Raw genomic sequence first — 24,357 nt, 5'->3', positions numbered from 1 at the left:
GTTCTTGAAGTTCTCTCTAGTGGTGTCTGGGTCTTTGATGAGGGGGAGCATGCGCTGGGTGTCATCTGCGTAGGAGATGACGTTGAGACTGGGGCTGCGAGCGATGGGTGGCAGCAGCCTCATGTAGCCGTGAGCAGTGTTGGGCTGAGTGAGGAGCCCTGAGGTATGCCGCAGATGATGCTCTTGGGACGGGGCTTTGCGGCAAGAGGCAGATTCTCTGAGTGCACCCGGTGAGAAAAGGAAAATAGCTTGAGGGCATTGCCGTGGATGCCGATGCAGTGAAGCCTTTGGATGAGTAGGTGGTGGGAGACTGTGTCGAAGGCTGCTGACAAGTCAAGGAGGATCAGGGTTGCCGATCTCAGGAGTCAAGACTGGCTGGGACGTCGTCAATGGCGGCTATAAGGACGGTTTCAGTGCTGTGGTTTGAGCCGAAACCGCATTGTGAGGGGTCAAGCAGGTAGTCCGAGTTGGCGGCTTTCTCCAGAACCTTGGCCGAGAAGGGGGGAGCGAGATGGGGCGGTAGTTCTTGAGGTCAATGGGTTCGCATGGGGTTTCTTCATAAGTGGTTTGACTTTGGTGTACTTCCAGGATTCCGGGAAGGTGGCAGATCTGAAGGCTAAGTTGATGATGCTGGTGAGTGGGGGTCCGATTTCTTTGTGTCAGAGGTTGAGGACCTTCTGTGGGCCGGGGCCAGTTGAGGCTCCGCAATGGATGGAGGACATGATGGAGATTGTGCTTATGGTGCAGAGATGTGTCCAGTCAGTCAGTAGGTAGGGAGGGAGGGAGGAGCAGGAAGGTCAGGCTGCGTGGTTGAGGTTCGAAGTTCTTGTAGATGTTGGCTATCTTGATGTGGAAGAAGTTGGCAAATGAGTTGCAGAGGGACTGGGATGGCTTGATGGTGTTTTTGACGGCGTCTGGGGCGGAGAAATCTCTGACGATGTGGAATAATTCTTTGGCACAGACTTTAATGTAGTCCATTCCCTGTAGGTCTCAAATATCTTTGCAAGGTGACCACTTCTATACATCTCACATAGACTCTCAGATATGGGATGTTAATAAAAACAAGACCATCCCAACAGATCTGTTCAATTCTCTCTTCCTCCAACCATTGAAGCTCAGGACCACAACTACGCACAAAATCTCCAAGAGGGCAACTGAGTGCAGAAACATGATAAGCGCACATTATATGAAATACCACAAAAAGACCTGCAGAGACGTTGAAAGCTACCAGAACAATGAAAACCATAAAACTTCATCAACCTACAAACTACTACATGCTGCACCACAAAACACATTAACTGCACTTCAGTGGTCATCATGCACAATATGGAAAGACAACCACACCCCCTACACGGTGTAGCATGCTGCTCCTGCAGGCAATCAGTATTATGTGCTGCAGTACAATATAATACCAGTAAACCCTACATCCAAGCACAAATGCGAGTACAGTTGTAACCTGAGGAGCAATCAGCTGATGATGTGGAATGTGATTGTTTGTGGCGTGATCAGACAAACTATCGCATGGACAAACATTTTTTGAGTTCAAACCAGGTGGTCTACTAAGGCAATAAGTACTAGTGTGTATATTAAAAAAAACAGTATGTCGAAGGACAAGAGTCTTTATGATTGCTGGTTTACTTTTTAGACACACTCACCACATTATCTTTGCTTTACGATAAACCTATATATGTACATATTGCCTCTAGACAGGTTTGACTAAGTTCATCAAGAGTTTTATAGCAGACAATTTGTCCTAGAACATCGCTCATCGGGATACTTCATCTCGCTCCCCCATTGCCCACCATGCAGCGCCTCCCCGATTACAGTTCTTCCCCGTTTCGCCACTCCGAACCGCTGATTTACACCAAGCAGAATCAGTGCGGCAGAAAAGTGGGATTTTAGGAGAGTGCTGCACAGAAGGAATGTACCCCACATAATGACAAATGTATAGGGTATTCTTCTTCATAAGCAGGTTAAAAGTAAATCATTTTCTTAGCTACTTTGCTACCTCTAGGGTCTCATGGTCATCTCTATCTTGTGAAATATGTACTGTATCTGCCTAGTCTGAGACTTAGTCTATAGGACTTTGCATTCTTCTTCCCCTTATTCAGGTATTCCTGTAATGATAGAGCATAGTTTTTGTATGTCTCTCTCTTCGGAGTGGAAAACGTTTTGGCCTCTTAAGAGCTCAGACTTGGAAATGTAACTGGTATGTAACTTGGTGCCTGTGATTTATGAGATAGGAATGGAAATGTGTAACACTGGTCCTTAGATGAAACGTTTTATTTTTGTAATCACCCTACCGGTGCTTGTGGACATTATGTTCTTTGCATTCCTCTAGGCAAAGGTAAAAAAACCTTGATTACATTCTAGGTGAATGATTTTTTGCTATTTTTTGGGTCAAAGGCATTTCTTGAATTTTCTCTGACAGGTGACACGTTTCAACATGATTTCAATCTCAATTAGGGCGAGCCATGTGTATGGTATGAAACAAAATGTGTTGTGTCCTAAGTTGCACTGTCCTCTTTGTCTTGAGTGCTATTAGGGTCCTTATTAACTCATGTTTTGGTGCATCAGAATCACACTTAATTCTCCCAAATGTCCTGCTCATTGACCTTTCAAGGCATCAATGCTGGTTACATGGCTTCACGCTTTATCTTGTATAACCCACTTATTTAGTCTTCACATTTATAATGTTTTATATAGAGATCGCCCAGTTAGAATACGTGGCCTTGTATTTTTTATTAATCTAAAGAAATTATCTATTGCACACTGAGCCACTTCCTGTGATCTACCTGAAACCAAAAACCTAAACATGTGAACACTTCTTAATTAAATCTAAATTGCATTCACCACTTGGATAAACCCTTTTAACTTAATATTTCTTGAGGTATGATTAACCTTTTAGATGTCTTTGTTGTGGTGGTCGAAAAAACTGGGGATAAGGGTAGGGCAGGGATGTAGCAATTCTAATCCCCTTAACTTCATGAGGGAGTCATGTTTCACACCACAATGGCCAATGTCCAAAACGTTAACTTTTATTGGAGGATACATACAATACTGGCTGCAGCCTCTAGCTACCAAGTGAAGGCACATCACTTGCATCTGCAAAGAATTCAAGCTGCATAAACATTTCTTATTTGTAGAAAATGTACCTTTCTTGCCTGAACTAAACAGTCTATGAGGAGGGGTTGATGAAGAGAAACACTTGAGTACCTTCCACATATTATTTGATATGATGTCATTGGTGTATAAGCGTAAAATTCTCAAAGTATGACAATGAAGTCTTAAAAAGAGGCCTCTCGCTCTAATAATCCAGTTATGTGCTGATTTATCTGGCTGGCTATAGATTTATCTTTAATCAATGTATCACCCATTATTCACCAATGCATTACAGCAACAAAAAAAAATCAGACCTTAGCATGAAGTACTCCCAGAAACAGGTTTATTTACACAAGGACAAACATTTGAACAAATTACAAAATACTCACTGAACCATATTCAGAGAGAGAGAGAGAGAAACACACAGAAAGCAGAGAGGGGAAACACTAGAATTGGATGAAACAGACCACATCTCACCCCATTGGTGGGTTGGGTAGGGAGAGTGGAAAAGAGGACAAAAATTAGCAAACAACTGCAATGAATTAATACTGTTTACAAATGTCTCATCTTTAAATTAGAAAACAATATGGAAAAGCTACTGTGATGTCAATGCGCACATACGCAGCAATGGCGGCAGTGGATGGGTCAATGACTTCGGGACAACAGAACTGAAAAAGACAGTTTTGGATCCCCCGAATTGACTTAACCACCCCAACCCACAAAAAATAGAAAATAAACAAAACAATTATTTAACATTCCCATTTTGAGAAATAATAAATATGTAAACAACCCTTGCGGATTGGTTTAAGACGGGAGTTTAGGGTGCTGAAAACTTTAGTCTCCTCCCTGCTCTGATCCATCAGACTTCCCTCTATCTCCTCTGCAAGCTCTGCAGGCGCCGGCATTTGAAATGGAGTAATGTAGTGCAAACACTGCCTTTCCCATCTCAGAGTACCTGTTTTCTTTTGGGAAGTGTCAATACCTTGCATGAAAGTACTGCAGTCCTTAGGTGCCCCAGTTACAGGTACTGAAGACCTGCTGAGAAGTGTTGGAACTGTTCAATCACATGAAATGAGGCTCTGCTTTGAAATGCTTGTGATGTCCCAATAAAAAAAGCAGGTCTGTTAAGGTCCCTGTGCTATGCTTTAAAATAAATGCCTACACTGAAACCTAGTAAGTGTCTGCATTGTAAAAGCCTAAACGGGTGCAGGCATTTAATATGCAGATAGTCATCGGACACACTATGTAGACAAAAATGTGCATGTGGGGCTCACAGACAAACCATCTCACAGATGGTATACGTTTATGGAGTAGCAACCAGTTTTTAGTTCCAGGCATTTTATTATGTTATGAAAGCCCTAGCAGATAAGAACCTACACAACCACTGGCCATTTAAACATGAAGTGGGGTCTTAAATTGTTAAAGATCAATCAAACTCTTTTACTTTCAACGTAGAATCCAAAGAGCTCCATGCTCCAGCTACCTTCTATATAAGCAAGGAACCAAGTGAACACAAAAATGTGCTTTATCAAGAAAATAACATGTGAATAGCTGAGCTGCTTTTGTTTAGTGTTATCATCAGAAAAACTGTTTGCCATCTGCTCAAAGGCCACAAGTAACAAGACCATGTCTTAGAGATGAGCATTTCTCAGGACACGCATGTTGATAATATGGAAACTCATAGAAAGATGAGCCCTCAAAAAATACAATTGAATATCTACACATGCCTCATACGAAAGCAATGCTTAGCCTGGCCATTTCTAATAGGCATGCATGAAGGACAGAAAGAAGCATATTGTGATCTGCTTACTTCAGTCTTCGCTGCCAATTAAGAGGCCCAGTAAAGCACACTTTTGACAAGACCACCCAGACAAATAAGCAATGATATCACACACCTTTTTTTGCGATATTCTATTCTTTCTGACCTCCTGAGAGACTATTGCTACCACTTGAAGCACCATTCTGAGCCCCTGCATTTCTGAGGGTCACTGTCCTAGTTGTCTCCATTTGATAATGAACTTAGATACCACTGTAACCTGAACAGACTAATAAGGCATGTCTTGCTTACAGTGGACTGATTTCCATAAGTTACACTTACAATGTACTGTAATGTCCCATCACTAAAAACCAACAAGTGTTTCATTAAGTCTAAGAAGTCTACACATGTGTACAATTTTCAAAATGTGTCAAAAAGAAGAGTTCCAATATGTCTTCTACCATGTGCTATGAGATGGTAACAAACCTCTCTAAAAAGCTTGTACCCACATGGAAAATAGCACCCAGCCGAACAGAAACTGACTTACACTGGCAAAGGTACGAGGACTGCCAAAACAGGGAGAGCATGGGGCCACCATTTCTGGGAGAGCCAGTCACAACTGAGGTGGCACTCTGAAAAGCCAACAGAAGAAAGTTCAGATACGGACAGAGGTGCAGCAATAGGGAAGAGACTGATGCAATAGGTGGCTCAAGCAAGACAGTATATTTATAAAGAGCTTATTAAAGAATTAATAGTCACTGAGTGTCTGCTCTCTCCTTGAGATTGTACAGTAACTAGAACGAAGGCAGTAGTGTAACAAACGCTCCAATCTGACCAGACAGGAGACTATAGTCTGGGAAAGCATATGCATAAAGGCTCTCAAGGTACGGTATGAACAGGATAGTGTTCTATAGAAGATGTCAGATTAGCCTGCAATAAAGGATGCCCCTCAGCTAAGGTTCCTGAAAGGACATCTTAGGACCAGAGATCAGAAGCACAGTTTGGACTGAGCTCTGGAAGCATCCAGGAGTTGCAACTGAAAAGGTGCAGTTTTTAATTGAGTTTGTCAGGTCTGGTGCTCTTAATCAATCCAAACGAAATACAAGGGAAATACATTGTGTCTAGTTTGGCAGGACAAATATAAGTAGGTATTGTGTATGAAGGAACCATGGCAAATGGCTAATCTAATGTAGTACACAGGCAATGATCCAGGCACCCTAGAATATCGACAGCTGCAGCACATACTTTTGTTTACGAGTCCCAAACTAAAGACACAGCAAAAGGGTCCAAAGACGAATTTTGGAAAACCATGTAAAAGAGAGCTATAGTACAACAAAATTTAAAAAAAAGTTTTGAGAGAAGAGTCCAAGAAAGGGAAATGGATGCCTCGACCAGCAAACAAATAAACGTTTAACAGGCGATTAAAGGATCCCTCACAGCAGGCATTGTAATTATGACCTGTTGCGTGATTTAGGGTGTGCAAAGTGTGCCACGGAATGTGTGCATAAGAGTGTGTTTAAGGTATTGGGGGACAGGAAAACTAATGTGTGTTCTGGCTCAGAACATGACAAGTGCTATCGGAATATGGCCTTTGGGAGCCAGAGAAGGGGTGTATTCTTCAGCCTGCAGAGCACAGGAACAGGTAATTCCCCTGCCACTGCAGATTCACAAAAATGTATATACACACACACACACACACACATATATATATATATATATTTTACACACAATAAAAGACAGTAAAATTGTCCTTATACATTTGTAAGAAAATACAACAACATTACATCTTTGAGTCATGGTGGACTTGTGCTCTCATGAGTATGCAAACAGGGATTCCACTTTGTAGGTGACCACTTTATGGACAAAGAAACAATCAACCACAGTCGTCATCAAACATAACCAAAGGCAGATCAAACAGCCCTGCTTAAGGGAAGAGTTGGATGCGATTTATAAAGATTCTTCCATATCCAGCTTCTCCCAGTCCATGCTAATTCCCTAGGAAGTAGTGCTTTGCTGGTATAAGCTGCAAAAGAAACTAGAATTAAAGAATAATTAGATTTCCCAGTGATCCCTCGAGTTGGACCATTATTGCTTGACACTAGATTCTTTAAACTTTGTTATTTTCAGTCGCACTATTTGTTCAGGCACATCTGAGGCCAGTTACCACACGTGATGCAGGCAGCTTAACCACATGTTCTACCACATTAGCCGTTTTCTTGAATTCTCCTCTATGGAGGAAAGTAAATACCACATGTTGGACAGAGCACCCACATCAAGTGAAGACCGAAGCAAATGACACTTGCAGCTGTACAGATATAAAAGCAGCAGCTTCAGACTGAGACAGACAACTAGACTCTTGGTTCGCCCTTCTGGAGGAAGGAATATGTACCTATATATGTCTGCTCTGGAGCACAGAGAACTAGTATTTTTGAAGCAGTCTGCAAAGTAAAGAAGTGGTCTTGCACAGTAAAGATGACAAAACAGCTTAACCTGAAACCTATCTAATTTAGCATCTATAAGGAAGTAGATTATTAAAGGGCTGCTAGGAGGTACCGTAGCTGGAAAGTGAATTGCGTACAGTGAACCAAAAAGAGGGTAACTAGGCTGCCAGGTTATGTGGTTATGAAGCAGAAATGTGCACAGTTTCCTCTATTGCCAGATGGAATCCTTGCCAGTGGCATTATAATTAATGTATGGTTCCAAGATGTAGGGCTGCTCTATAAGAGTGAACTTCAGGACATTAAAAAAAGAAGAAATAAGCAGAACTGTTGTTCCTTTACACAACCCTTTTACCTCAGGGTTTAAAATAAAACGAGGGTAAAGAAAAAATAAGCCTGTACCATGTCAGCATGTCCAAATTACTGACATCATCTATACTACTTAAGGGAACAGATGAATGAACAGCCAAAGGCACAGCAGAGGAGGGAAAATGGTTGAGGGCAGAGATGAAGCATCTGGGGTGTGTGTAAGGAGGGTGTTCTTCAGTAGGGAGTCATGTGGCTGCCTACTACGTTTTCTAGAAGAACCTGTTTCTTCTTCATTCCCGTCCACTCACCGAAATTGGCGTAGAAAAAAAGCTGCAGAAAATCAAGGCATTAAAAGTAGAACCTAAGAACAAAAATGACTTAAAGGCACCAAATGTTGCTTTTTCTCCTGCTATTGAGGATCAAAAACTGAAATTGCATTTACAACTAGTTACAGAGTCACGACATTCATACATGGTAATAGCCTTTGGATGAAAAGGAGAGCCAGGGAGTGTGAAGGATAACTCATGAGAGGTGACAGCCACGGGGACACAGAGAGAGAGAGAGAGAGAGAGAGAGAGAGAGAGAGAGAGAGAGAGAGAGAGAAAGAAAGAGAGAGAGAGAGAGAGAGAGAGAGAGAGAGAGAGAAGAGAGAGAGAAAGAGAGAGAGAGAGAGAGAGAGAGAGAGACAGCGAGCAAGCGAGAAGAGACAAAGCGTGTTTGGAGTAGTTTTTCCTTTTTTATTTGGTGTCCGCTCTCTCAGTGTCTCGTGGAGTGCAAGGTGTCGGAACCAGTCCTTTCACGGCTGCTAGGATGTGTCTTTGGAGAGATGGAGAACACAGATCACAGAACGCAAGGAACACCAGGAGAGGACGCCATGGAGAGTGCAAACGAGATGAAGATGCTGGTCGGATCAGGTGCTGGAGGGGCGAAGAACAGCAGCGCACTTCAAGTGGCACTTTTTTTGGTTTGAGATTTTTTTTTGTTTGTTTTTTTATAGAAAAAATAAACAAATCACAATAACAAAAACCCCACGAGGTGACGGCTACTGGACATCTTGGCACTTTACAACACCGGTTCCTCCTCCATGGGTTCATCAGCAGGCCTGAAAAAGATAACGAGAAAATAAGCTCAGTTTAGTTTGTGCTATACAAACAGTGTTTAAGAGGTTCAAAAGTACACATTTACGTTCAGCAATTGCCTAGTGAGGATATTGTATGTGAATATAGTTTTGAATATCATGCTCTAGTAATATCATAGCAAAAATATCAATGAGCAAAATATCAACAAGTTAAATATATATATATATATATATTGATAAGCATAGCAGAGGGTTACTAAACGTATGTACTCTGACAACGCATATAACTGCAAAGTCCGTACATTACTTAACTAATATATACATAGCTCCACAATATTTTGGTTGTTGATATTTTTACCTTGAAATTCTTGTAGTATGATCTTTTTGAACTCAATATTTCGACATACAAACCAAGGGTGAGAAAAGCCTACTTTAATAGCAACATAATGATAAATACTTTATAAGCTACAACCACTCTCCAGATAGTGCCACATTGTTTGAATCACACCTCTGAGAAAAATGAAACTTCCACAGCCAAAAAACACAAATAGGACTATGCTGTGCTTCTCAATCTACCTCAAAATCATGCTGCAAAATCCACATTTATTTTTGCATTTGGTAATAACTTGTTTAAAAAAATGGCAATACTACAATAATCTAGTATCCCTGCTCGTATTTCGTCTGTGTTAACACTGTGGGCTTCCCGCTATCACTGGAGTTCTTTAGCATCTATCTGCATGCAGCTTTTGGCACAGGTCATCAGAGAAGCTTAGTTTTAGCTCTACAAGAGTGCCACCATGCTCCACATCTGGCTGCAAGACAACATAGAACAGTAGCTCAAGTTATAACTGTGAAAGCCACATATAGTATCAGATGAAGGAGAGGGTCCTTTACCCAAATCAGTGGCTCCCAACCTGTGGTACGGGGATCACTGGGGTTCCGAGAAACCTACTCAAAGGGACCCCGATTACTTAGAAAATTAAATACTATTACCAGATTAATAAGTGCATATAAATAATGAAGTTAAATGTACAATGTTAACGTTTAAAATGTTCTGGAAATGTGAATACATTTAAAATTAGAAGCTAAAAATCAGACTGATTTGTGATGACAGTGCAAGTGCATCATGTCGAACAGAGTATCGGAGATGAGTGGTTCAACTTAAATTTAGAAACGCTCCAACCCTCCTATTAAAATTTCAATTTAGATTTTTGGTATATTTGATTGTGAATGAAAAAGCTTTTCATCATTTATGTATTTGTTTGATGAATGTTTGTTTCTGTATTGTTTGTGTAACATTTAACGGTTCAAATTATTAAAAATGCTTTTGCCAGGTTCCCCGGCTTCAAATAATTACTCAATACAGGTCCCTAATTCCAATAATTCAGTGGGGTCCTCAGTTTCCAGTAACAATTAAGTAGGGGTTCTCTGAAGTCAAAAAGTTAAGAACCACTTACCTAAATGTTACAAAACCAAAAATCTTAGAAATAAAAATTTCTTAGAGGACTCTCCTTTTTCAGTGGCCTCAAAGCGTGAGCAGCACTAGCATAGCAAGCCAAAACCAAGAGTAGGGTTCAACCCAGAGCTATCCTTCTCATACCACTGCTATCACAGACAATGCAAAGTACCAACACAATGCTTAGAAGGAAACATCGAGTTCTACAAATGAACCACCAAATTTAACTAATCAGGATAGGGATATTTGCTGGCTGATTTACTGCAATGTAATATATGCTTGGATCCCTGAAGAAGAAATACAATACTTTCATTGACTCCAAAACAGCCTATATGAACCTAAAAGAAATAATAATGTCGCTTTAACACTGAAACAACTTCAATAAAGCACAGAATTAAGTTAAAAATACTATATACTGTCTACGGTGCCGGGGGGGGGGGGGGGGGGGGGAGGGGGAGGAAGGTAAAAGAATAAAGTACCTGTGAAAGTTCCCCACTAAACCTTATAGATCACACACAGGTCAGACAGGGTACAGCTGATTAGTCCAAGCCAATTCATCAAAAAAAAAAAAGGGAGTATTGTAATAATTAAGAGTAGTTCCGTCCTGACAACAGGACTCCTTAAACTAACACATTGGCGGGTCAAATCAACCCAGGCCTCACACTACAGCTTCTTGATGACAAGCCTCTTTATGGTGCCGATAATTCACACTTCCAGTCAATAACCAAACCATGCCTGCTATCATCATTGTAAAAACTGACTGGATCCCTACAATAAAACGTCTCAGTTCACACGCAACCATTGTTTCACCCTCCGGTACAACATACTGCACATCGAGCACTTGAATACCTCATGTTCCCGACAGAGAAAACACAATGAGCGATTGAGGTTTTAAGCTATGAGTTGTAAGAAATGTGATTATTATTTGGAGGGGAGAAGGGTGACTACCCACATCAATCAACAATCACAGCCCTCAAAGTCACAAAATAAATATGACCATAACCTCCTGGTAGCAATGGCAGAGAGAAGGCAGGCTTAACAGCTTAACTTGGGGCAATGTGGCCAGTATTTATGCAGTATCAAAACAGTAATTAAGGGAAAAGGCAAAATAATACAAATCTCACATCGAATCGAGAAAATAGAGTAAAATGTAATAAATAAAATGACAAAAAACAATATGGGGAACTGGAGATAAGTTGCAAGTAGGAATAGCGCCAAGAAGCACTAGGTGTAAATGATAATCAATGATCGCAACAGACCGGTACCTAGGGACAATTTGAGGTGGACTACGATGGAGTGTGGGTCTGATAAACCAACCAAGTTCGACCTCGTCAAGAATCTTATTTTCTGACTTAATCCTTTAAGTCCCAATTCCAGCACAAAAGTACACTTCTAAAGCGCCTGAGGTTCTGAGTGGATCCTTTTAAAGACTCACAGGGTGTCAGGGAGAGGCATACAGCAGGGTTCAGTCCAGGTCCAGTTGCCACTGGCCAGCTGGGCAGTTGAAGGAAAGGATTCTTGTAGCTTAGCGTCTCCATGTAGCCACACAGGAAGTGAGTCAACCAACCCTCGGGGTCCACTTCTTTATCCTGGGTACAAGAAGAAGCAAGCTCTTCTCAGGTCAAAAACAGCAGGCCAAGTCCTCTTCTGTTCTTCCTCATGTCCAGCAGTGTTCTGAAGTGGGTGCCTGGAGAAGCCACATTTATGCTTGGCATGAGCTAGTGGGTGTGAATGACCCCTCAGCAAACCTAACCGAGGGGGTAAAGGTTCCTGGGATTAGCTTTACCCACCTTGGGCATTTGCAGGATGGCGAAAGTCTTCTGCTACACTATATATGGGCTCGGAGGGCTGGGGTATGTATGGGGAGTGTACTATGGTAATCCTAATGTCCCGGCTAGCGGGCGCAGCTCTGCTGGACACCGCAAAGGCGTTTGATTCAGTGGAGTGGGAATTCATGTTTGTCACTCTACACAAGATGGGATTTCCTGAGCCCTTTCTTAAGTAGATTTCCTTAGTATACACAGCACCTAAAGCACGAGTTAGAATTAATGGCTCTACCTCTGACCATATGGCGATCACAAGGGGAACTAGACAGGGATGCCCGTTGTCGCCGATGCTCTTTGCCATAGTCCTCGAGCCGTTGGCCTGCAAAATCCGTCAGAAACATTCTGAGACGGCTTTACACTTTGAACTCCGGCCAATCGGAATAGCATTGTACGCGGATGACATGGTACTTTACATCACATATCCGGGATAGGAACTAAACTTGCTTATTAGAGAATATGTTAAATATGAGAACTATGCTGTGCTCCGCATCAACTGGGATAAATCAGTTGTGATACCTCTTACCCCTGACACACAGGAGCCAGACCTAGAATTCCCCTTGAAATGATGTACAGACCCGGTCAAGTACTTAGGCATTTGGGTTCATAGAGTCCCAGAGATAGTCATCAGGGAAAACTATGGAAAGGCAATGACGAGACTGGAGGACCAGATAGACAGGTGGATAAAAATGCCCTCCTCAATGGCGGATAGAATAGACCGTCAGAAAATAATAATACTGCCTAGGTTCCTGTATCTGTTCTGGAACATACCAATATGGCAAAATAAGACCTTCTTTGATAAACTACGCTCTCTTATACAAAGACTGACATGGGCCGGCAAACAGGCTAGGGCCAGTTGGAAGGTACTCACACAACCATACCACTTGGGCGGTTTTGGTGCACCGGATTTCCAGTTATATTATCTTTGTGCACAAGCGCAACATGCACATTATTGGATGAAGCCACACGCATATTGCAGTGGAAAAAGACAACACTTCCCCCGCCCCACTAACAGCACTGTTAAATGACTCGATTCGTTATATGCCAGGTGACAAGATATACACGGCTAAGTGTACTTCCAGGGCATGGCACTAGCTGGCAATCAGGGCACACAAATTACCAATATGCGCATGCACGCTTGCCCACTGCACAACACCCCAATCTCACGGTAACTCAAGAAAAAAATATGCAAGCGCTGCTGACGGAGACGGGACTGACAACTATGCGACAACTGTTTCCTCATAACACATCTATTAAATGGACAGAACTTTCCTTATTTGCACATCACCTCCCCCTAAAGAGCTTTGCGTATTTAAGGCTCACACGGCAGTAAGGACACTGTACAGCACATTCCCGGCAGAACCAGAGCAATTGAATGCTTTACAAATACTATTGACAGCTCCTAACCGAAAGAATTTGGTGACATGTCTATACACGGCAGCCCAGGAACAGCAGGCTGTGAAGCCTGAAGCAGCGCTAGGTAGATGGCAAAGGACACTGGGCGTGTCAGTTGAGGAACAAGACTGGCAGTACAGTTGTACACAACTCACACTTCTTACGTCCAACTGCAACCTGCGCATTATCCACCAACTATATTATACACCAGCTAAGCTACACAGATCGGGCATTAGGGAGACGGATGCATGCCAGAGGCGCCAAGAGAGGACTTTTTGCATGTCTCATGGGCATGCCCACAACTGCAGTTATATTGGGGCGAAGTCACCACCACACTAACTGAGATGCTATCAGACCAAATCCCTAACACCCTCTTAGTATGTATATTGGGAACCAAAAAGCTCAAATACTCTAGGCGCAAGAAATTTCTGGCGGTGGCTCTACTACTTGCAAAGAGGCATGTGGCGATTAGGTGTTGAAGCAAAAGGCCGCCCAGGTGCAAAGATTGGATCACAGATATGACGTATTGCAAAGAGCAGCTAGAAACTTACGCAGAGGATAGTCCAGAAGCTTCGAAGCCAAGAGATTTCTGGTAACCACTTAAATTATCTGCAAAACACTATAGAACCAGAGACACGAACGCCTATGAAGTGACATTGCACCACTTGGACGAGAAGCTCAGGGGATAGATGAAGGTTGTGGAGTGAAGTGCTACTGTGGGAGGGAGTGGTGATGTTAAATAGATCTTCTTCATTGTCTGCGGCAATTGACCTGGATAAAGTATTAATGATTAGGTGTGTGATTTGTATTGTACTATACGATGTCAAATGTTCCAACAAATCTGATATCTGTAAAGTCTTGTTTAATGTAACTGCTGGTCGAAAGGAAAACAAGCATTTACAATGCAATAGGTCTCGCAGCATTAAAGTTTGAGTTATTGGCATTGTGTATGACAATGCGTTGCATAACATTTTTAGCAAACTTTGAATTGGTGAGCAGTGAGTGTGTGCAAGAGTATGCTGTTGCTCACAGCTGTTATTATTCAAACTGCTCTGATGATGCACCTCGCGCACGGGGCTGACGCAGTTATTATTCACAAGGCTCTGATGATGCACCTCAGGCACGGGCTCACAGCTGTTATTATTTACACAGCTCTGATTATGCACCCCACGCTCGGGGCTGACGAAGTTAGTATTCACACAGCTCTGATGATGCACCTCAGGCACGGGCTCACAGCTGTTATTATTCACACAGCTCTGATGATGCACCTGAGCACGGGGCTGACGCAGGTATTATTCACACAGCTCTGATGATGCACCTCAGCACTGGGCTGACGCAGTTATTATTCACACAGCTCTGATGAGGCACCTCAGCACGGGGCTGCCGGCAGTTATTATTCACACAGCTCTGATGATGCACCTCAGGCACGGGGCTCACAGCTGTTATTATTCACACAGCTCTGATGATGCACCTCACGCACGGGCTCACAGCTGTTATTATTCACACAGCTCTGATGATGCACCTCAGGCACGGACTCACAGCTGGTATTATTCACACAGCTCTGATTATGCACCTCACGCACGGGCTCACAGCTGTTATTATTCACACAGCTCTGATGATGCACCTCACGCACGGCTCACAGCTGTTATTATTCACACAGCTCTGATGATGCACCTCACGCACAGGGGTGACGCAGTTATTATTCACACAGCTCTGATGATGCACCTCAGGCACGGGCTCACAGCTGTTATTATCCACACAGCTCTGATGATGCACCTCACGCACGGGGCTGACGCAGTTATTATTCACACAGCTCTGATGATGCACCTCAGGCACGGATTCACAGCTTGTATTATTCACACAGCTCTGATTATGCACCTCACGCACGGGCACACAGCTGTTATTATTCACACAGCTCTGATGATGCACCTCACGCACGGGTTCACAGCTGTTATTCACACAGCTCTGCTGATGCACCTCAGGCACGGGCTCACAGCTGGTATTATTCACACAGCTCTGATTATGCACCTCACGCACGGGCTCACAGCTGTTATTATTCACACAGCTCTGATGATGGACCTCAGGCACGGGCTCACAGCTGTTATTATTCACACAGCTCTGATGATGCACCTCACGCACGGGGGTGACGCAGTTATTATTCACACAGCTCTGATGATGCACCTCAGGCACGGGCTCACAGCTGTTATTACCCACACAGCTCTGATGATGCACTTCACGCACGGGGCTGACACAGTTATTATTCACACAGCTCTGATGATGCACCTCAGGCACGGGCTTACAGTTGTCAAATTTGAAGGTAAATGAACTACAGTGTAGAATTCGGAGGTCTCAATCGAGAAATCGTCCCCACCGTAAAAGCTATGAAGACATGGAATTTCAAAATGCAGTTGTTAAAACAAGCATTTGAAAATCTGCATTTAATTAAGCACTAAATAAGTCAACTCTGATCTCATCTCGCCAAATAGATAAGAACATATTTGTGTGAAGGCGACACGCCTGGCCAGTGATAAACTCTTATAACAACTTACACCCCCAGGAGTACATGGCAGCGCATTTTTCGATGGTATTAAAGCACCAGCTCATGTTATTAGTTCTTTGATTTCGGCAACATGGAGACAAGACATCTTATTCCCTTCTGGAAACAGCAGTCGCAAAATCCAACTTGCCAACTTTGTGGATATAATCAAGAGTCACTAGCCCACATCTTCTGTTTCTCCAGTACCCTTGGCACAAAAAGGAAATTTCTCCTAAAACGAATCCTCAAAAAACTGGAAATAGGCTTATGCAGGTAAGCGGTACCTACTTGGTTAACTGGCACGTTTGTACCCCTAGATTGCAGGGGGATAAAGTTTTTAATGCCGCTATTTAAAGAAATTACAACAATCCCCGGACCGGCACATGCTTCGGCGCCTCCTATTTCTCTGAACTCGCGATGGAAAATGTCCAAAGTGTGCTGAGCCGGAGCGGGGGACGGGGGCACGCTGAGGAGAGCGGCGGGCTGACGCAGAGCAGGAAAGGGGCTGGCGCGGGCTATCTCCTGCGCTTTCAGAGAGCTGAGCTGCCAAGGACCACGAGCACACAGGGAGCTCGGGGAGGCGCTGAGAGTGGAACAAACAGCGCACTCGCCTCATAAACGTTTATTTTCAGCACACATCTCACCATTGACATTTCGTTCGAATGACTGCAAACCCATGTCCCCCATCATTAATTAGAAGGAACAGATACTTTGAACCTTCGTGCAAAGCCCCTTGTGATTAACAACTCAACGCAAACTACAAGCTAGTGGTGCGCGCGCACCACAGAGGAGTGGGGGGAGGGAGCATGGCAGCGAGGCTAACGTGGAGTGAAGGCCGCCGCCGCGCTGTGATTGGCCACCGCCCGCCCGGAAGAAGAAGGGACGTCCTCCCGTGCGCCGGGGCTCCCGTGGAGTGTGGAGAGCCCGGGGCCGCAAGCCGAAAGGAGACACAGCTTTGCAGGGCTTCCATGTACTGGAGGGAGCCCCGGCAGAGGAACCAGCAAGCATTGTTGGACAGCGGAGGGGGCACAAGGCACATTTTCGGTGCCTGCCCCCACCGCCAGAGCCACAGACGTCCTGCCGCCGTCAGAGGAGCCCCCCTTGCAGCCGGTGAGTGTTTAAAGGCGGGGGTGGGGGGGGAGAAACAGGCGCTCGCATCGTCTCCCGGGGGACCACTAACTAATCGGAGAGGTGCGAAGGAGGCGGTGAGGCTCTTTAGGCGGGAGGGCACGATCACGCCCGTGCTGAGAGAGACAGGAGATGTTGAACGCGCTCGACCTGCTCAGATTACGGCAGGCGGCGCGTGCACATCTCTTGTCGCTCCCTGTACCTCCTTGTAAGCTAAAACGATTGCAATAGAGTCTCGCAGCGACGATCGCTTCGCGATCGGTTCGCAGGTGCGAGACCTAAAAATAAAAAATAAATCCTAATGTCCTCCAACATCTACTGCTAATATTCCAGTTTGGGGCAGCCACTGTACCCACAATAAAGCAAGAGAAAGAAGTCTGGTAGAACAAAAGTATGGGTTTTCAGCAAGCAGAGAGTGGCTACACAAGAATTGTTTTAGCATCTTGTTTTTTATATGCTGGCATGGCCAGTATTTTAATGTCTTGGCCTGTACATAAAGAAGGAAAATCAGCTGAACCTGGCATTTGTACTCTTATAGAATAGAATAGAATAGTTTTATTTGCATAGATAATTAAAACCATTGCAATACAAGCTTTAACATTAAAAAGTGAATCAAAACTTTACAAAAAACAATATATCACCAACTCACCTTGCCGCCACCTTTGCCGCCACCGCCGAGAGTCAGACGTGGGCTGACACTGCTTGAGGGAACATCGCCGCCACCGCCAAGAGTCCCAAGGCACCGGACTCCGCGCCGCCGCTCCGGGAGACCACAAATCCCGGCAGGCCACGCGGCGGCGCGTGCTGTGTGACGCGGCTCGCGCCAAAGAGAGCGCCAACAGAGCTATAAAGCTCGGGAGCCCCCGCGTCGCGGGACGTGAGCGGGACGCCCGGGGCTAAGCCCGGGCAAAGGGCGGGCCGTCTGTGGCCGTCCGTGGACGACAGTGGTCGGGCGGGCCACCTCCCTAAGATTCCTTCAAACGTACGTATTACACTCAGGTACAAATATGGGTGACTTCACTGTTACTACCACTCATATTGATATATCATCCCAGGGTGCTGATACCTCAGTTTCTCTAATCACATCTTTTGAAACATTGATTGAAACTGCTTTTAATGAAATAGTAGAGACTGAGAGGAGGTTTTCCATGGGCTCTTTTGCCACTAACAACATACCGAGTGTTACTGATTGTGTAAATGGAAATATACATATTATCCCTGAGGTTACTGTGGTTAAGCCACTACAACCGTCTGTTAATGTGCCCATTGTTGTGGAAGACGAAAACACTGTTACCTATATAGCTGCAGATTCTGCCCTTATAACAACAGCTGCTGTTAGTTTACAGCCGGTACTTTCATCAACACCTCCAGTACCGTCGCTAACAGAAACTATCCCTATTAGCACAACTGTTTCCCAGGATGATGTTATCACTGTGGATATTACGGACTCCAGTAGTAACAAACTGGGAGGGGAAAAAAGAAAAAGAGGTACCACTAAACAAAGCGCCAATAAAAGGAAACAACCTCTTTCGAATAAAAGCCAGCCCACCCCCCAAAGCCTGTGGAATAAACAAAAATCTTTGGGGGCGGCAACTGTTCCTATGGAGGACAAAGACTCAGTGGATATAGATAGCATTTCCCCCTCGCCCACCATTCACCCCAGTGGGAATTTTAATACTATATGGACCCAAACAACATTAATGGGAGATAATCACAACCTCTCCAAACAAAATGGGAACCTTATAGAAACTATAGTGGATACTATTTTTAATCGATTGGAAAAACTTATGATCAACCAGTTTAATAATGTTTTTAAAAGACTGGACAGACTAGATAACCTGGTTAAAAATGATGAAGCTAAAAGGAAGGGGTCTATCATTTTGGATCAAATTAGAGCTGATCGTCTCCTAAAAGAACTTGAATCCCTAAGCAACACTCTGTCACTAAAAACACAGGATGCTCGTATTATATTGGATGAGGGCACGAATAACCCGAGAACAACATCATCACCGTCTACCATACGACCTACAACCCAACCCCGATCTGTCAACATAGGGGCTAAGTGTGCAAAACCCAATACAACTACTAAAACTATCCCAACCCCTGCACCTAGGAAAACTACCCCTTTGGCCACCACTAACAATAATACCATCAGTAAGGATGATGGCTTTACCCAACCTATCACAGTAACAACATCACCTGTAGATAACAATAAAGGTACTGCCCAAGTAGGGTCCAATAGGCCTCGCAAACACGAAGGGTGTGCTCTACCTCTACACTTGCCACCGGATGCTTGTCCGTTTGTTCTGGTTTTGGCAGGAGTACCAGTGCTGAGGGAGGATCAGGGGGAAACCTGGGTACAATTACGAAACAAGTGCATAGACTGGCTAACTAAACACAAGGGGGTTGGATATGACATATCAAGAGAAATCATATCGGTTCGCAGGGTGCCCTGGATTGGACCATTACCTAAAGATAAGGACGGAGATTGTATAGTTCTTAACTTTAAAAATCCCGGAACCGTAAGTCATTTGCTTAACATAAGAGGTAACTGTTCAGCCATCTCTACGGTTGCAACTATGCTACCTTTAAGCTATTTTTACAGACAACCCCCTATGCATTTTCGACCACCTTTAATGCAATTCCATCATCCATCCAGGTACTTTCAGCCACCTGCTATGCAATTTCAGCCAGTTGCTTTCCCTTTCAATACATTCAATAGATTTGCACCTTTGACAGGTTTGGATATGTTAGATTGACCCTCTCCGATTAAGCCAGCTGACCCAGCCGTCCCATCACCAACTTTAATCAACGGAAATCAGGAAGCCTCACATTCCGTGATAACGATCCCGGGAAGAGGCCAATCTATGAACAATAACCTTGTGGATTCTGTACTTTCTCTTGTAAGTTGGAACATAGCGGGCCTCAACTCTAAATTGAAAATCAAAGAATGGTCTGACTGGGTCAATAATAATTGTGACATTTTGTTGCTTCAAGAGACTTGGTGTATAACTAATCCCACAATGGAGGGCTTCTGTTGTTATAACTTAAAGGCCTCCGCTTCATCCATGGGACGCCCCAGTGGGGGGTTATCAATTTGGTCTAAAATAACACCCGGGACACAAACTAAACAGATCCCAACACCAGGCAAATGTTTTATGGCCGTGAAATACATTAACAGGATGATTTTATGTATAATTAATTTTTACAACAATGACTTTGTTAATCATCCCAATGGGAATTTTTTGTCTTTATTTAACTTTATTGATGACATCGTGGAGGGGCTGAAGTATGGGTTTTTTGACGGTATTTGTATCGGTGGTGATTTCAATGCTCATATGTATCGCACTAGTGCCCCATGTCGCAATGGTGTAGAGTTGAAAAATCTTTTAGCATCCCGTAATTTAGTGAATGCTATAGAAATTGCTGGAACTAGTGCTGAAAATATATTTACACCCACCTATATAGGTCAAGGCTGCGCTTCCACAATAGATTATATATTTCTTTGTCCATCCCTGTGTGATATTATCCAAAAAGCCGAGGTCATCTGTTCCGCATATAGTGACCATTACCCGCTCAGAATATATCTTGACAATCCTCAGTCCATAAAGGCTGCCTTGAGAACTGAGAATGGGCCGCAGAATCTGGTACTGTCTACCGATAGACTAAGACTAATATGGAAAGGGGTGGATAATAAAGCCATCCTAGCCAAGGTAATTAAAAAGCATCCTCTGTTAATAGAGACCTGCTTGTCACCTGATAGTACTGGCGAAGTATTGGTTGTTGCATTCAGTAATCTATGTGGGGCTATTAAAAGGGAATCTTCTAAACCACCTAGGCCCAATATAGATCATAGCCCCCGCTGGTTTGACTCTGCATGCTCAAAGGCCAACAGGGAATTAAGGGCAGCTTTACAACAAAATCCTAGGGATTTTAACCTAGTGAGAGAATCAAGAGCTAATTATAAACTCGCCCTACGGATAAGATCTGAGGCTTTAGTGGTTAACCACTGGGAGTCACTCACACGGACTGCCTCGCTAAAAGACACTGCGGGGTTTTGGAGAGAAGTCAAATCACTCAGGTCTTTTGGTTCTAACATCCAACCAATTAACTGTAACATAAATGGTGAGGCCTGGGTGGAGCATTTCTCCAAAATCTATACTATAGCAGCCCCTACTATAGATTCTGCCTCCCTATTAAATAATGCTGAACAACTGAACTTTCTAATATCTGAAGTGGAGGATGCAATCTTGGAGAGTGCCAGCAATAAAGCTCCTGGCCCTGATGGTCTATCTATCGACCAGATTAAATCGGAAATTAATTTTTGGGCCCCTTTATTATGCAACCTATTCAATAATCTGACCGACAGCTCAATCCCCGAATCCTGGTCGAACAGTGTCATCGTACCGATATTCAAGAAAGGTGACAGGTCTGATCCGGCCTGCTACCGTCCGATCTCACTGATCGACAATACACTAAAAGTTCTTGGTAGGGTACTATTCAAGAGGATAAGGGAATGGGCTGAGGATAATAATGTGCTACATTGCAGCCAATTGGGGTTTAGAAGCCATGTGGGCACGGTTGAGCAGTGTCTCAACTTGAATCTGATCATGGCCAAATATATTATTGTTAAAAAGTCTCCACTTTACTTAGGTTTTATGGATTTGAGTTCCGCTTTTGATTTTGTCAATCGTTCTAGGTTATGGTCACAATTGCTTGATTATGGTTTAGATGATTCATTAGTATATTTTCTTTCATATCTACATAGGGACCTTAAGGCAAGAGTACGCATTAACAACAATGGTGAACTATCTGATGATATTTTTATTAGAAGAGGCGTCCGACAGGGCTGTGTACTCGCCCCTTTGCTTTTTTTTTTTTTATTAATGGGCTGAGCCCTGCCCTGTGTAAGAACTCCAAGGACGTTCCAATTATTAATGGTTCCCCCATTACTACCCTACTTTATGCGGATGACGCAGTACTAATGGGGCGTACCCCAAATGCTTTGCGTTCATTAATCACAGGGTTTGTTGTTTTTATGTCTGATTTAGGTTTAAATACCAATTTTAAAAAATCCTTTATTATGAACTGTGGACCAAAAAGATACAACATTCTCTCAATTAAAAGTGGTGATAATGAATTAAAATGCACCAGCACTTTCCCCTATTTAGGGTTATTATTCTCCAATACTGGTTCATGGCAGCATCACACTGCCCACGCAAGAAATAAGATAGGTAAATCTATTAACTCAATCTTATCTCTTCGTCAACCGAGAACGGCCGATGTGATTACCCCCCTGTTAAACATTTACCGTACCCAATGTCAGCCAACTGGGACATATGGATCAGAAGTGTGGGGTTATTGTAACAGTATGCCTTTGCAGATGGAGGAAAATAGATTTTGCAGGAAGGTGCTGGGTGGAACCTCCTGTGCGCCAACATTCATTTGTCACCAAGAACTTATGTTGCCATACATAGCTGATTTTATTAGGTCAAGGCCTACGCTTTTTTGGATAAAAATATGGACAAATCCAGCGGCTTCCTTGACCCGCAGTATAATCTCAGATTGTCTATTACATGAACGATCCCATCTCATACCTTGGCTAAATGCGGTCAAGACTAGCCTGCTGAGCGTGGGACAAGGCTCTTTGTTCAGCTCCCCAAATACTATTGTCCCCGCCCACAAGAATAATGTAAAACGGGCACTGTTTGAAATATATAAAGAGGAACGTATGAGAACTGTATTAATGAAACCAGCTATTACTAAATATCTTCCACTAACTGAGACAGGAAACAATAATTTAAATAAACCATACAAGCCCTGTAGATATTTGTCAATACCAATAGGAAGATGGAACCGGAGCCTTTTATTTAGGTTCCGGGATGGAAGTATCGTAAATTTACTGAGTTTCCCTCTCGGCTATAATAAGAATCTAGAAGAACTTGACTGTCCGTGTTCTGTCGGTGGGAAACAAAGTTTACTGCATTACTTTATTTTCTGTGGCCACTATAAATTGTATATCCATCACTATTTAATGCCGATCTTTAGAAAATATAACCTAATAGATTTTAAATTGGCATTAAAATTTTTGCAAATGTTACCAATTGATGATGTTATATACACTATAAGCTGCTTCATAAAAGCCTGTGTGAAATCGAGGGCTAGTATGGAACATGCATAATGGTCTATGAATGCATAACGCACTTTAAAATCTAAATATAAACTGTATAGAGGACTAATTACATGTATGGAATCAATGATTATTGGTATTAGCTAAACAGAAATCTATGAATGCATCTTTTTAATTGTTTAGTGTCTTATATTTTGTATCATGCACTTTACGCCACATGCTGCTCATGCCCAATTGGGCTGTTTTTAACTTCTATATATGTTTTTATGTATTTTAAATGTTTCATTCTGTATGTACTTTTATGGATTTATTATAATCCGAATAAAGATCATTTCAATTCAATTCAATATATCACCATTCAAATCTTTTTCTGTCTAATTAGAGTCATAAGATCTCAAATTTTAAATTCTATTGTAAAATTAACTAAAAGACAATTAAGAACAGGTCTTGGCGATTTCTTTTCCTCTACCTTCATGAATTTCACCAGACTTCTTTTCAGCAGAGGATCGTGGAATACGGGAATTATCTAAAGGACAATTAAGAAAAAAGGTCTTAACAATTTCTTGTCAACTGCCTTCCTGAGCTTCACAAGCCCACAGTTCAACTGAGGTTTGTGAGATGCAAAGAATATATAAAAGGCAATTAAGAGTCAAGTCTTGGCATTTTCTTTTCAACTGCCTTCATAAACCTAACAAGACTACAGTTCAGCTGAGGAGGGGTGCGAAGCAGGCAAGAACTGATTAAAATGGAATTTTAGCAGATGCTTTCGCTCTTCCAATAGTTTGTCACAGGAACACAGCAAATGCAGCATATCCTCAGGCACCAAACCACATAAGCAACAGAGGGAGCCCCCTTTTCCTTCAACCAGTGTGGGAAGTGCCGCATGCTGGGTAACAGACCCAGCCTGTACTTTAAAAATTCCATTTTGGTGGTTTTTGAATAACCCAAATCGAGGTAGCCCTGTGGTGCCTGTGTGGTATACGAGTTCAGGATCATCCATCCGTGTGACCTTTTTGCGAATGATGCCTTGTCTTCAACCCATGAGAAATGTTTAATTAGTTTCCTGACCAATCTTTTAAATGTGTTATGGTTTATGGGGGTGTCCCAAAGCTGTTGTAAGCTGAGATTCGACAGGCTGCTTTTGAGATACTTCGCGGCTGGTGAGGCTTGATGTTGTTCTACTTCCTTCCATAAATAATCATTTAA

General features: G+C 43.1%; 1 protein-coding gene across 15 annotated transcripts in view; it reads right to left on the bottom strand.

Moving 5' to 3' along the window:
• Positions 1 to 3,428: 3,428 nt before the first annotated feature.
• HDAC5 (histone deacetylase 5) overlaps positions 3,429 to 24,357 on the bottom strand; it is a 1,827,433-nt gene continuing 1,806,504 nt past the window's right edge. For all 15 annotated transcript variants that reach the window (XM_086923931.1, XM_086923932.1, XM_086923941.1 and 12 more), the window contains one exon: positions 3,429 to 8,707. In XM_086923931.1, the coding sequence (XP_086780057.1) occupies positions 8,668 to 8,707 (40 nt within the window). In that variant the 3' untranslated portion in view covers positions 3,429 to 8,667. The remainder of the gene's footprint in view (positions 8,708 to 24,357) is intronic.

Source organism: Lissotriton vulgaris, chromosome 5, assembly GCF_964263255.1.
Source record: "Lissotriton vulgaris chromosome 5, aLisVul1.2, whole genome shotgun sequence".
Taxonomy (NCBI): domain Eukaryota; kingdom Metazoa; phylum Chordata; class Amphibia; order Caudata; family Salamandridae; genus Lissotriton; species Lissotriton vulgaris.
This window is presented reverse-complemented; position numbering and strand designations above follow the sequence as displayed.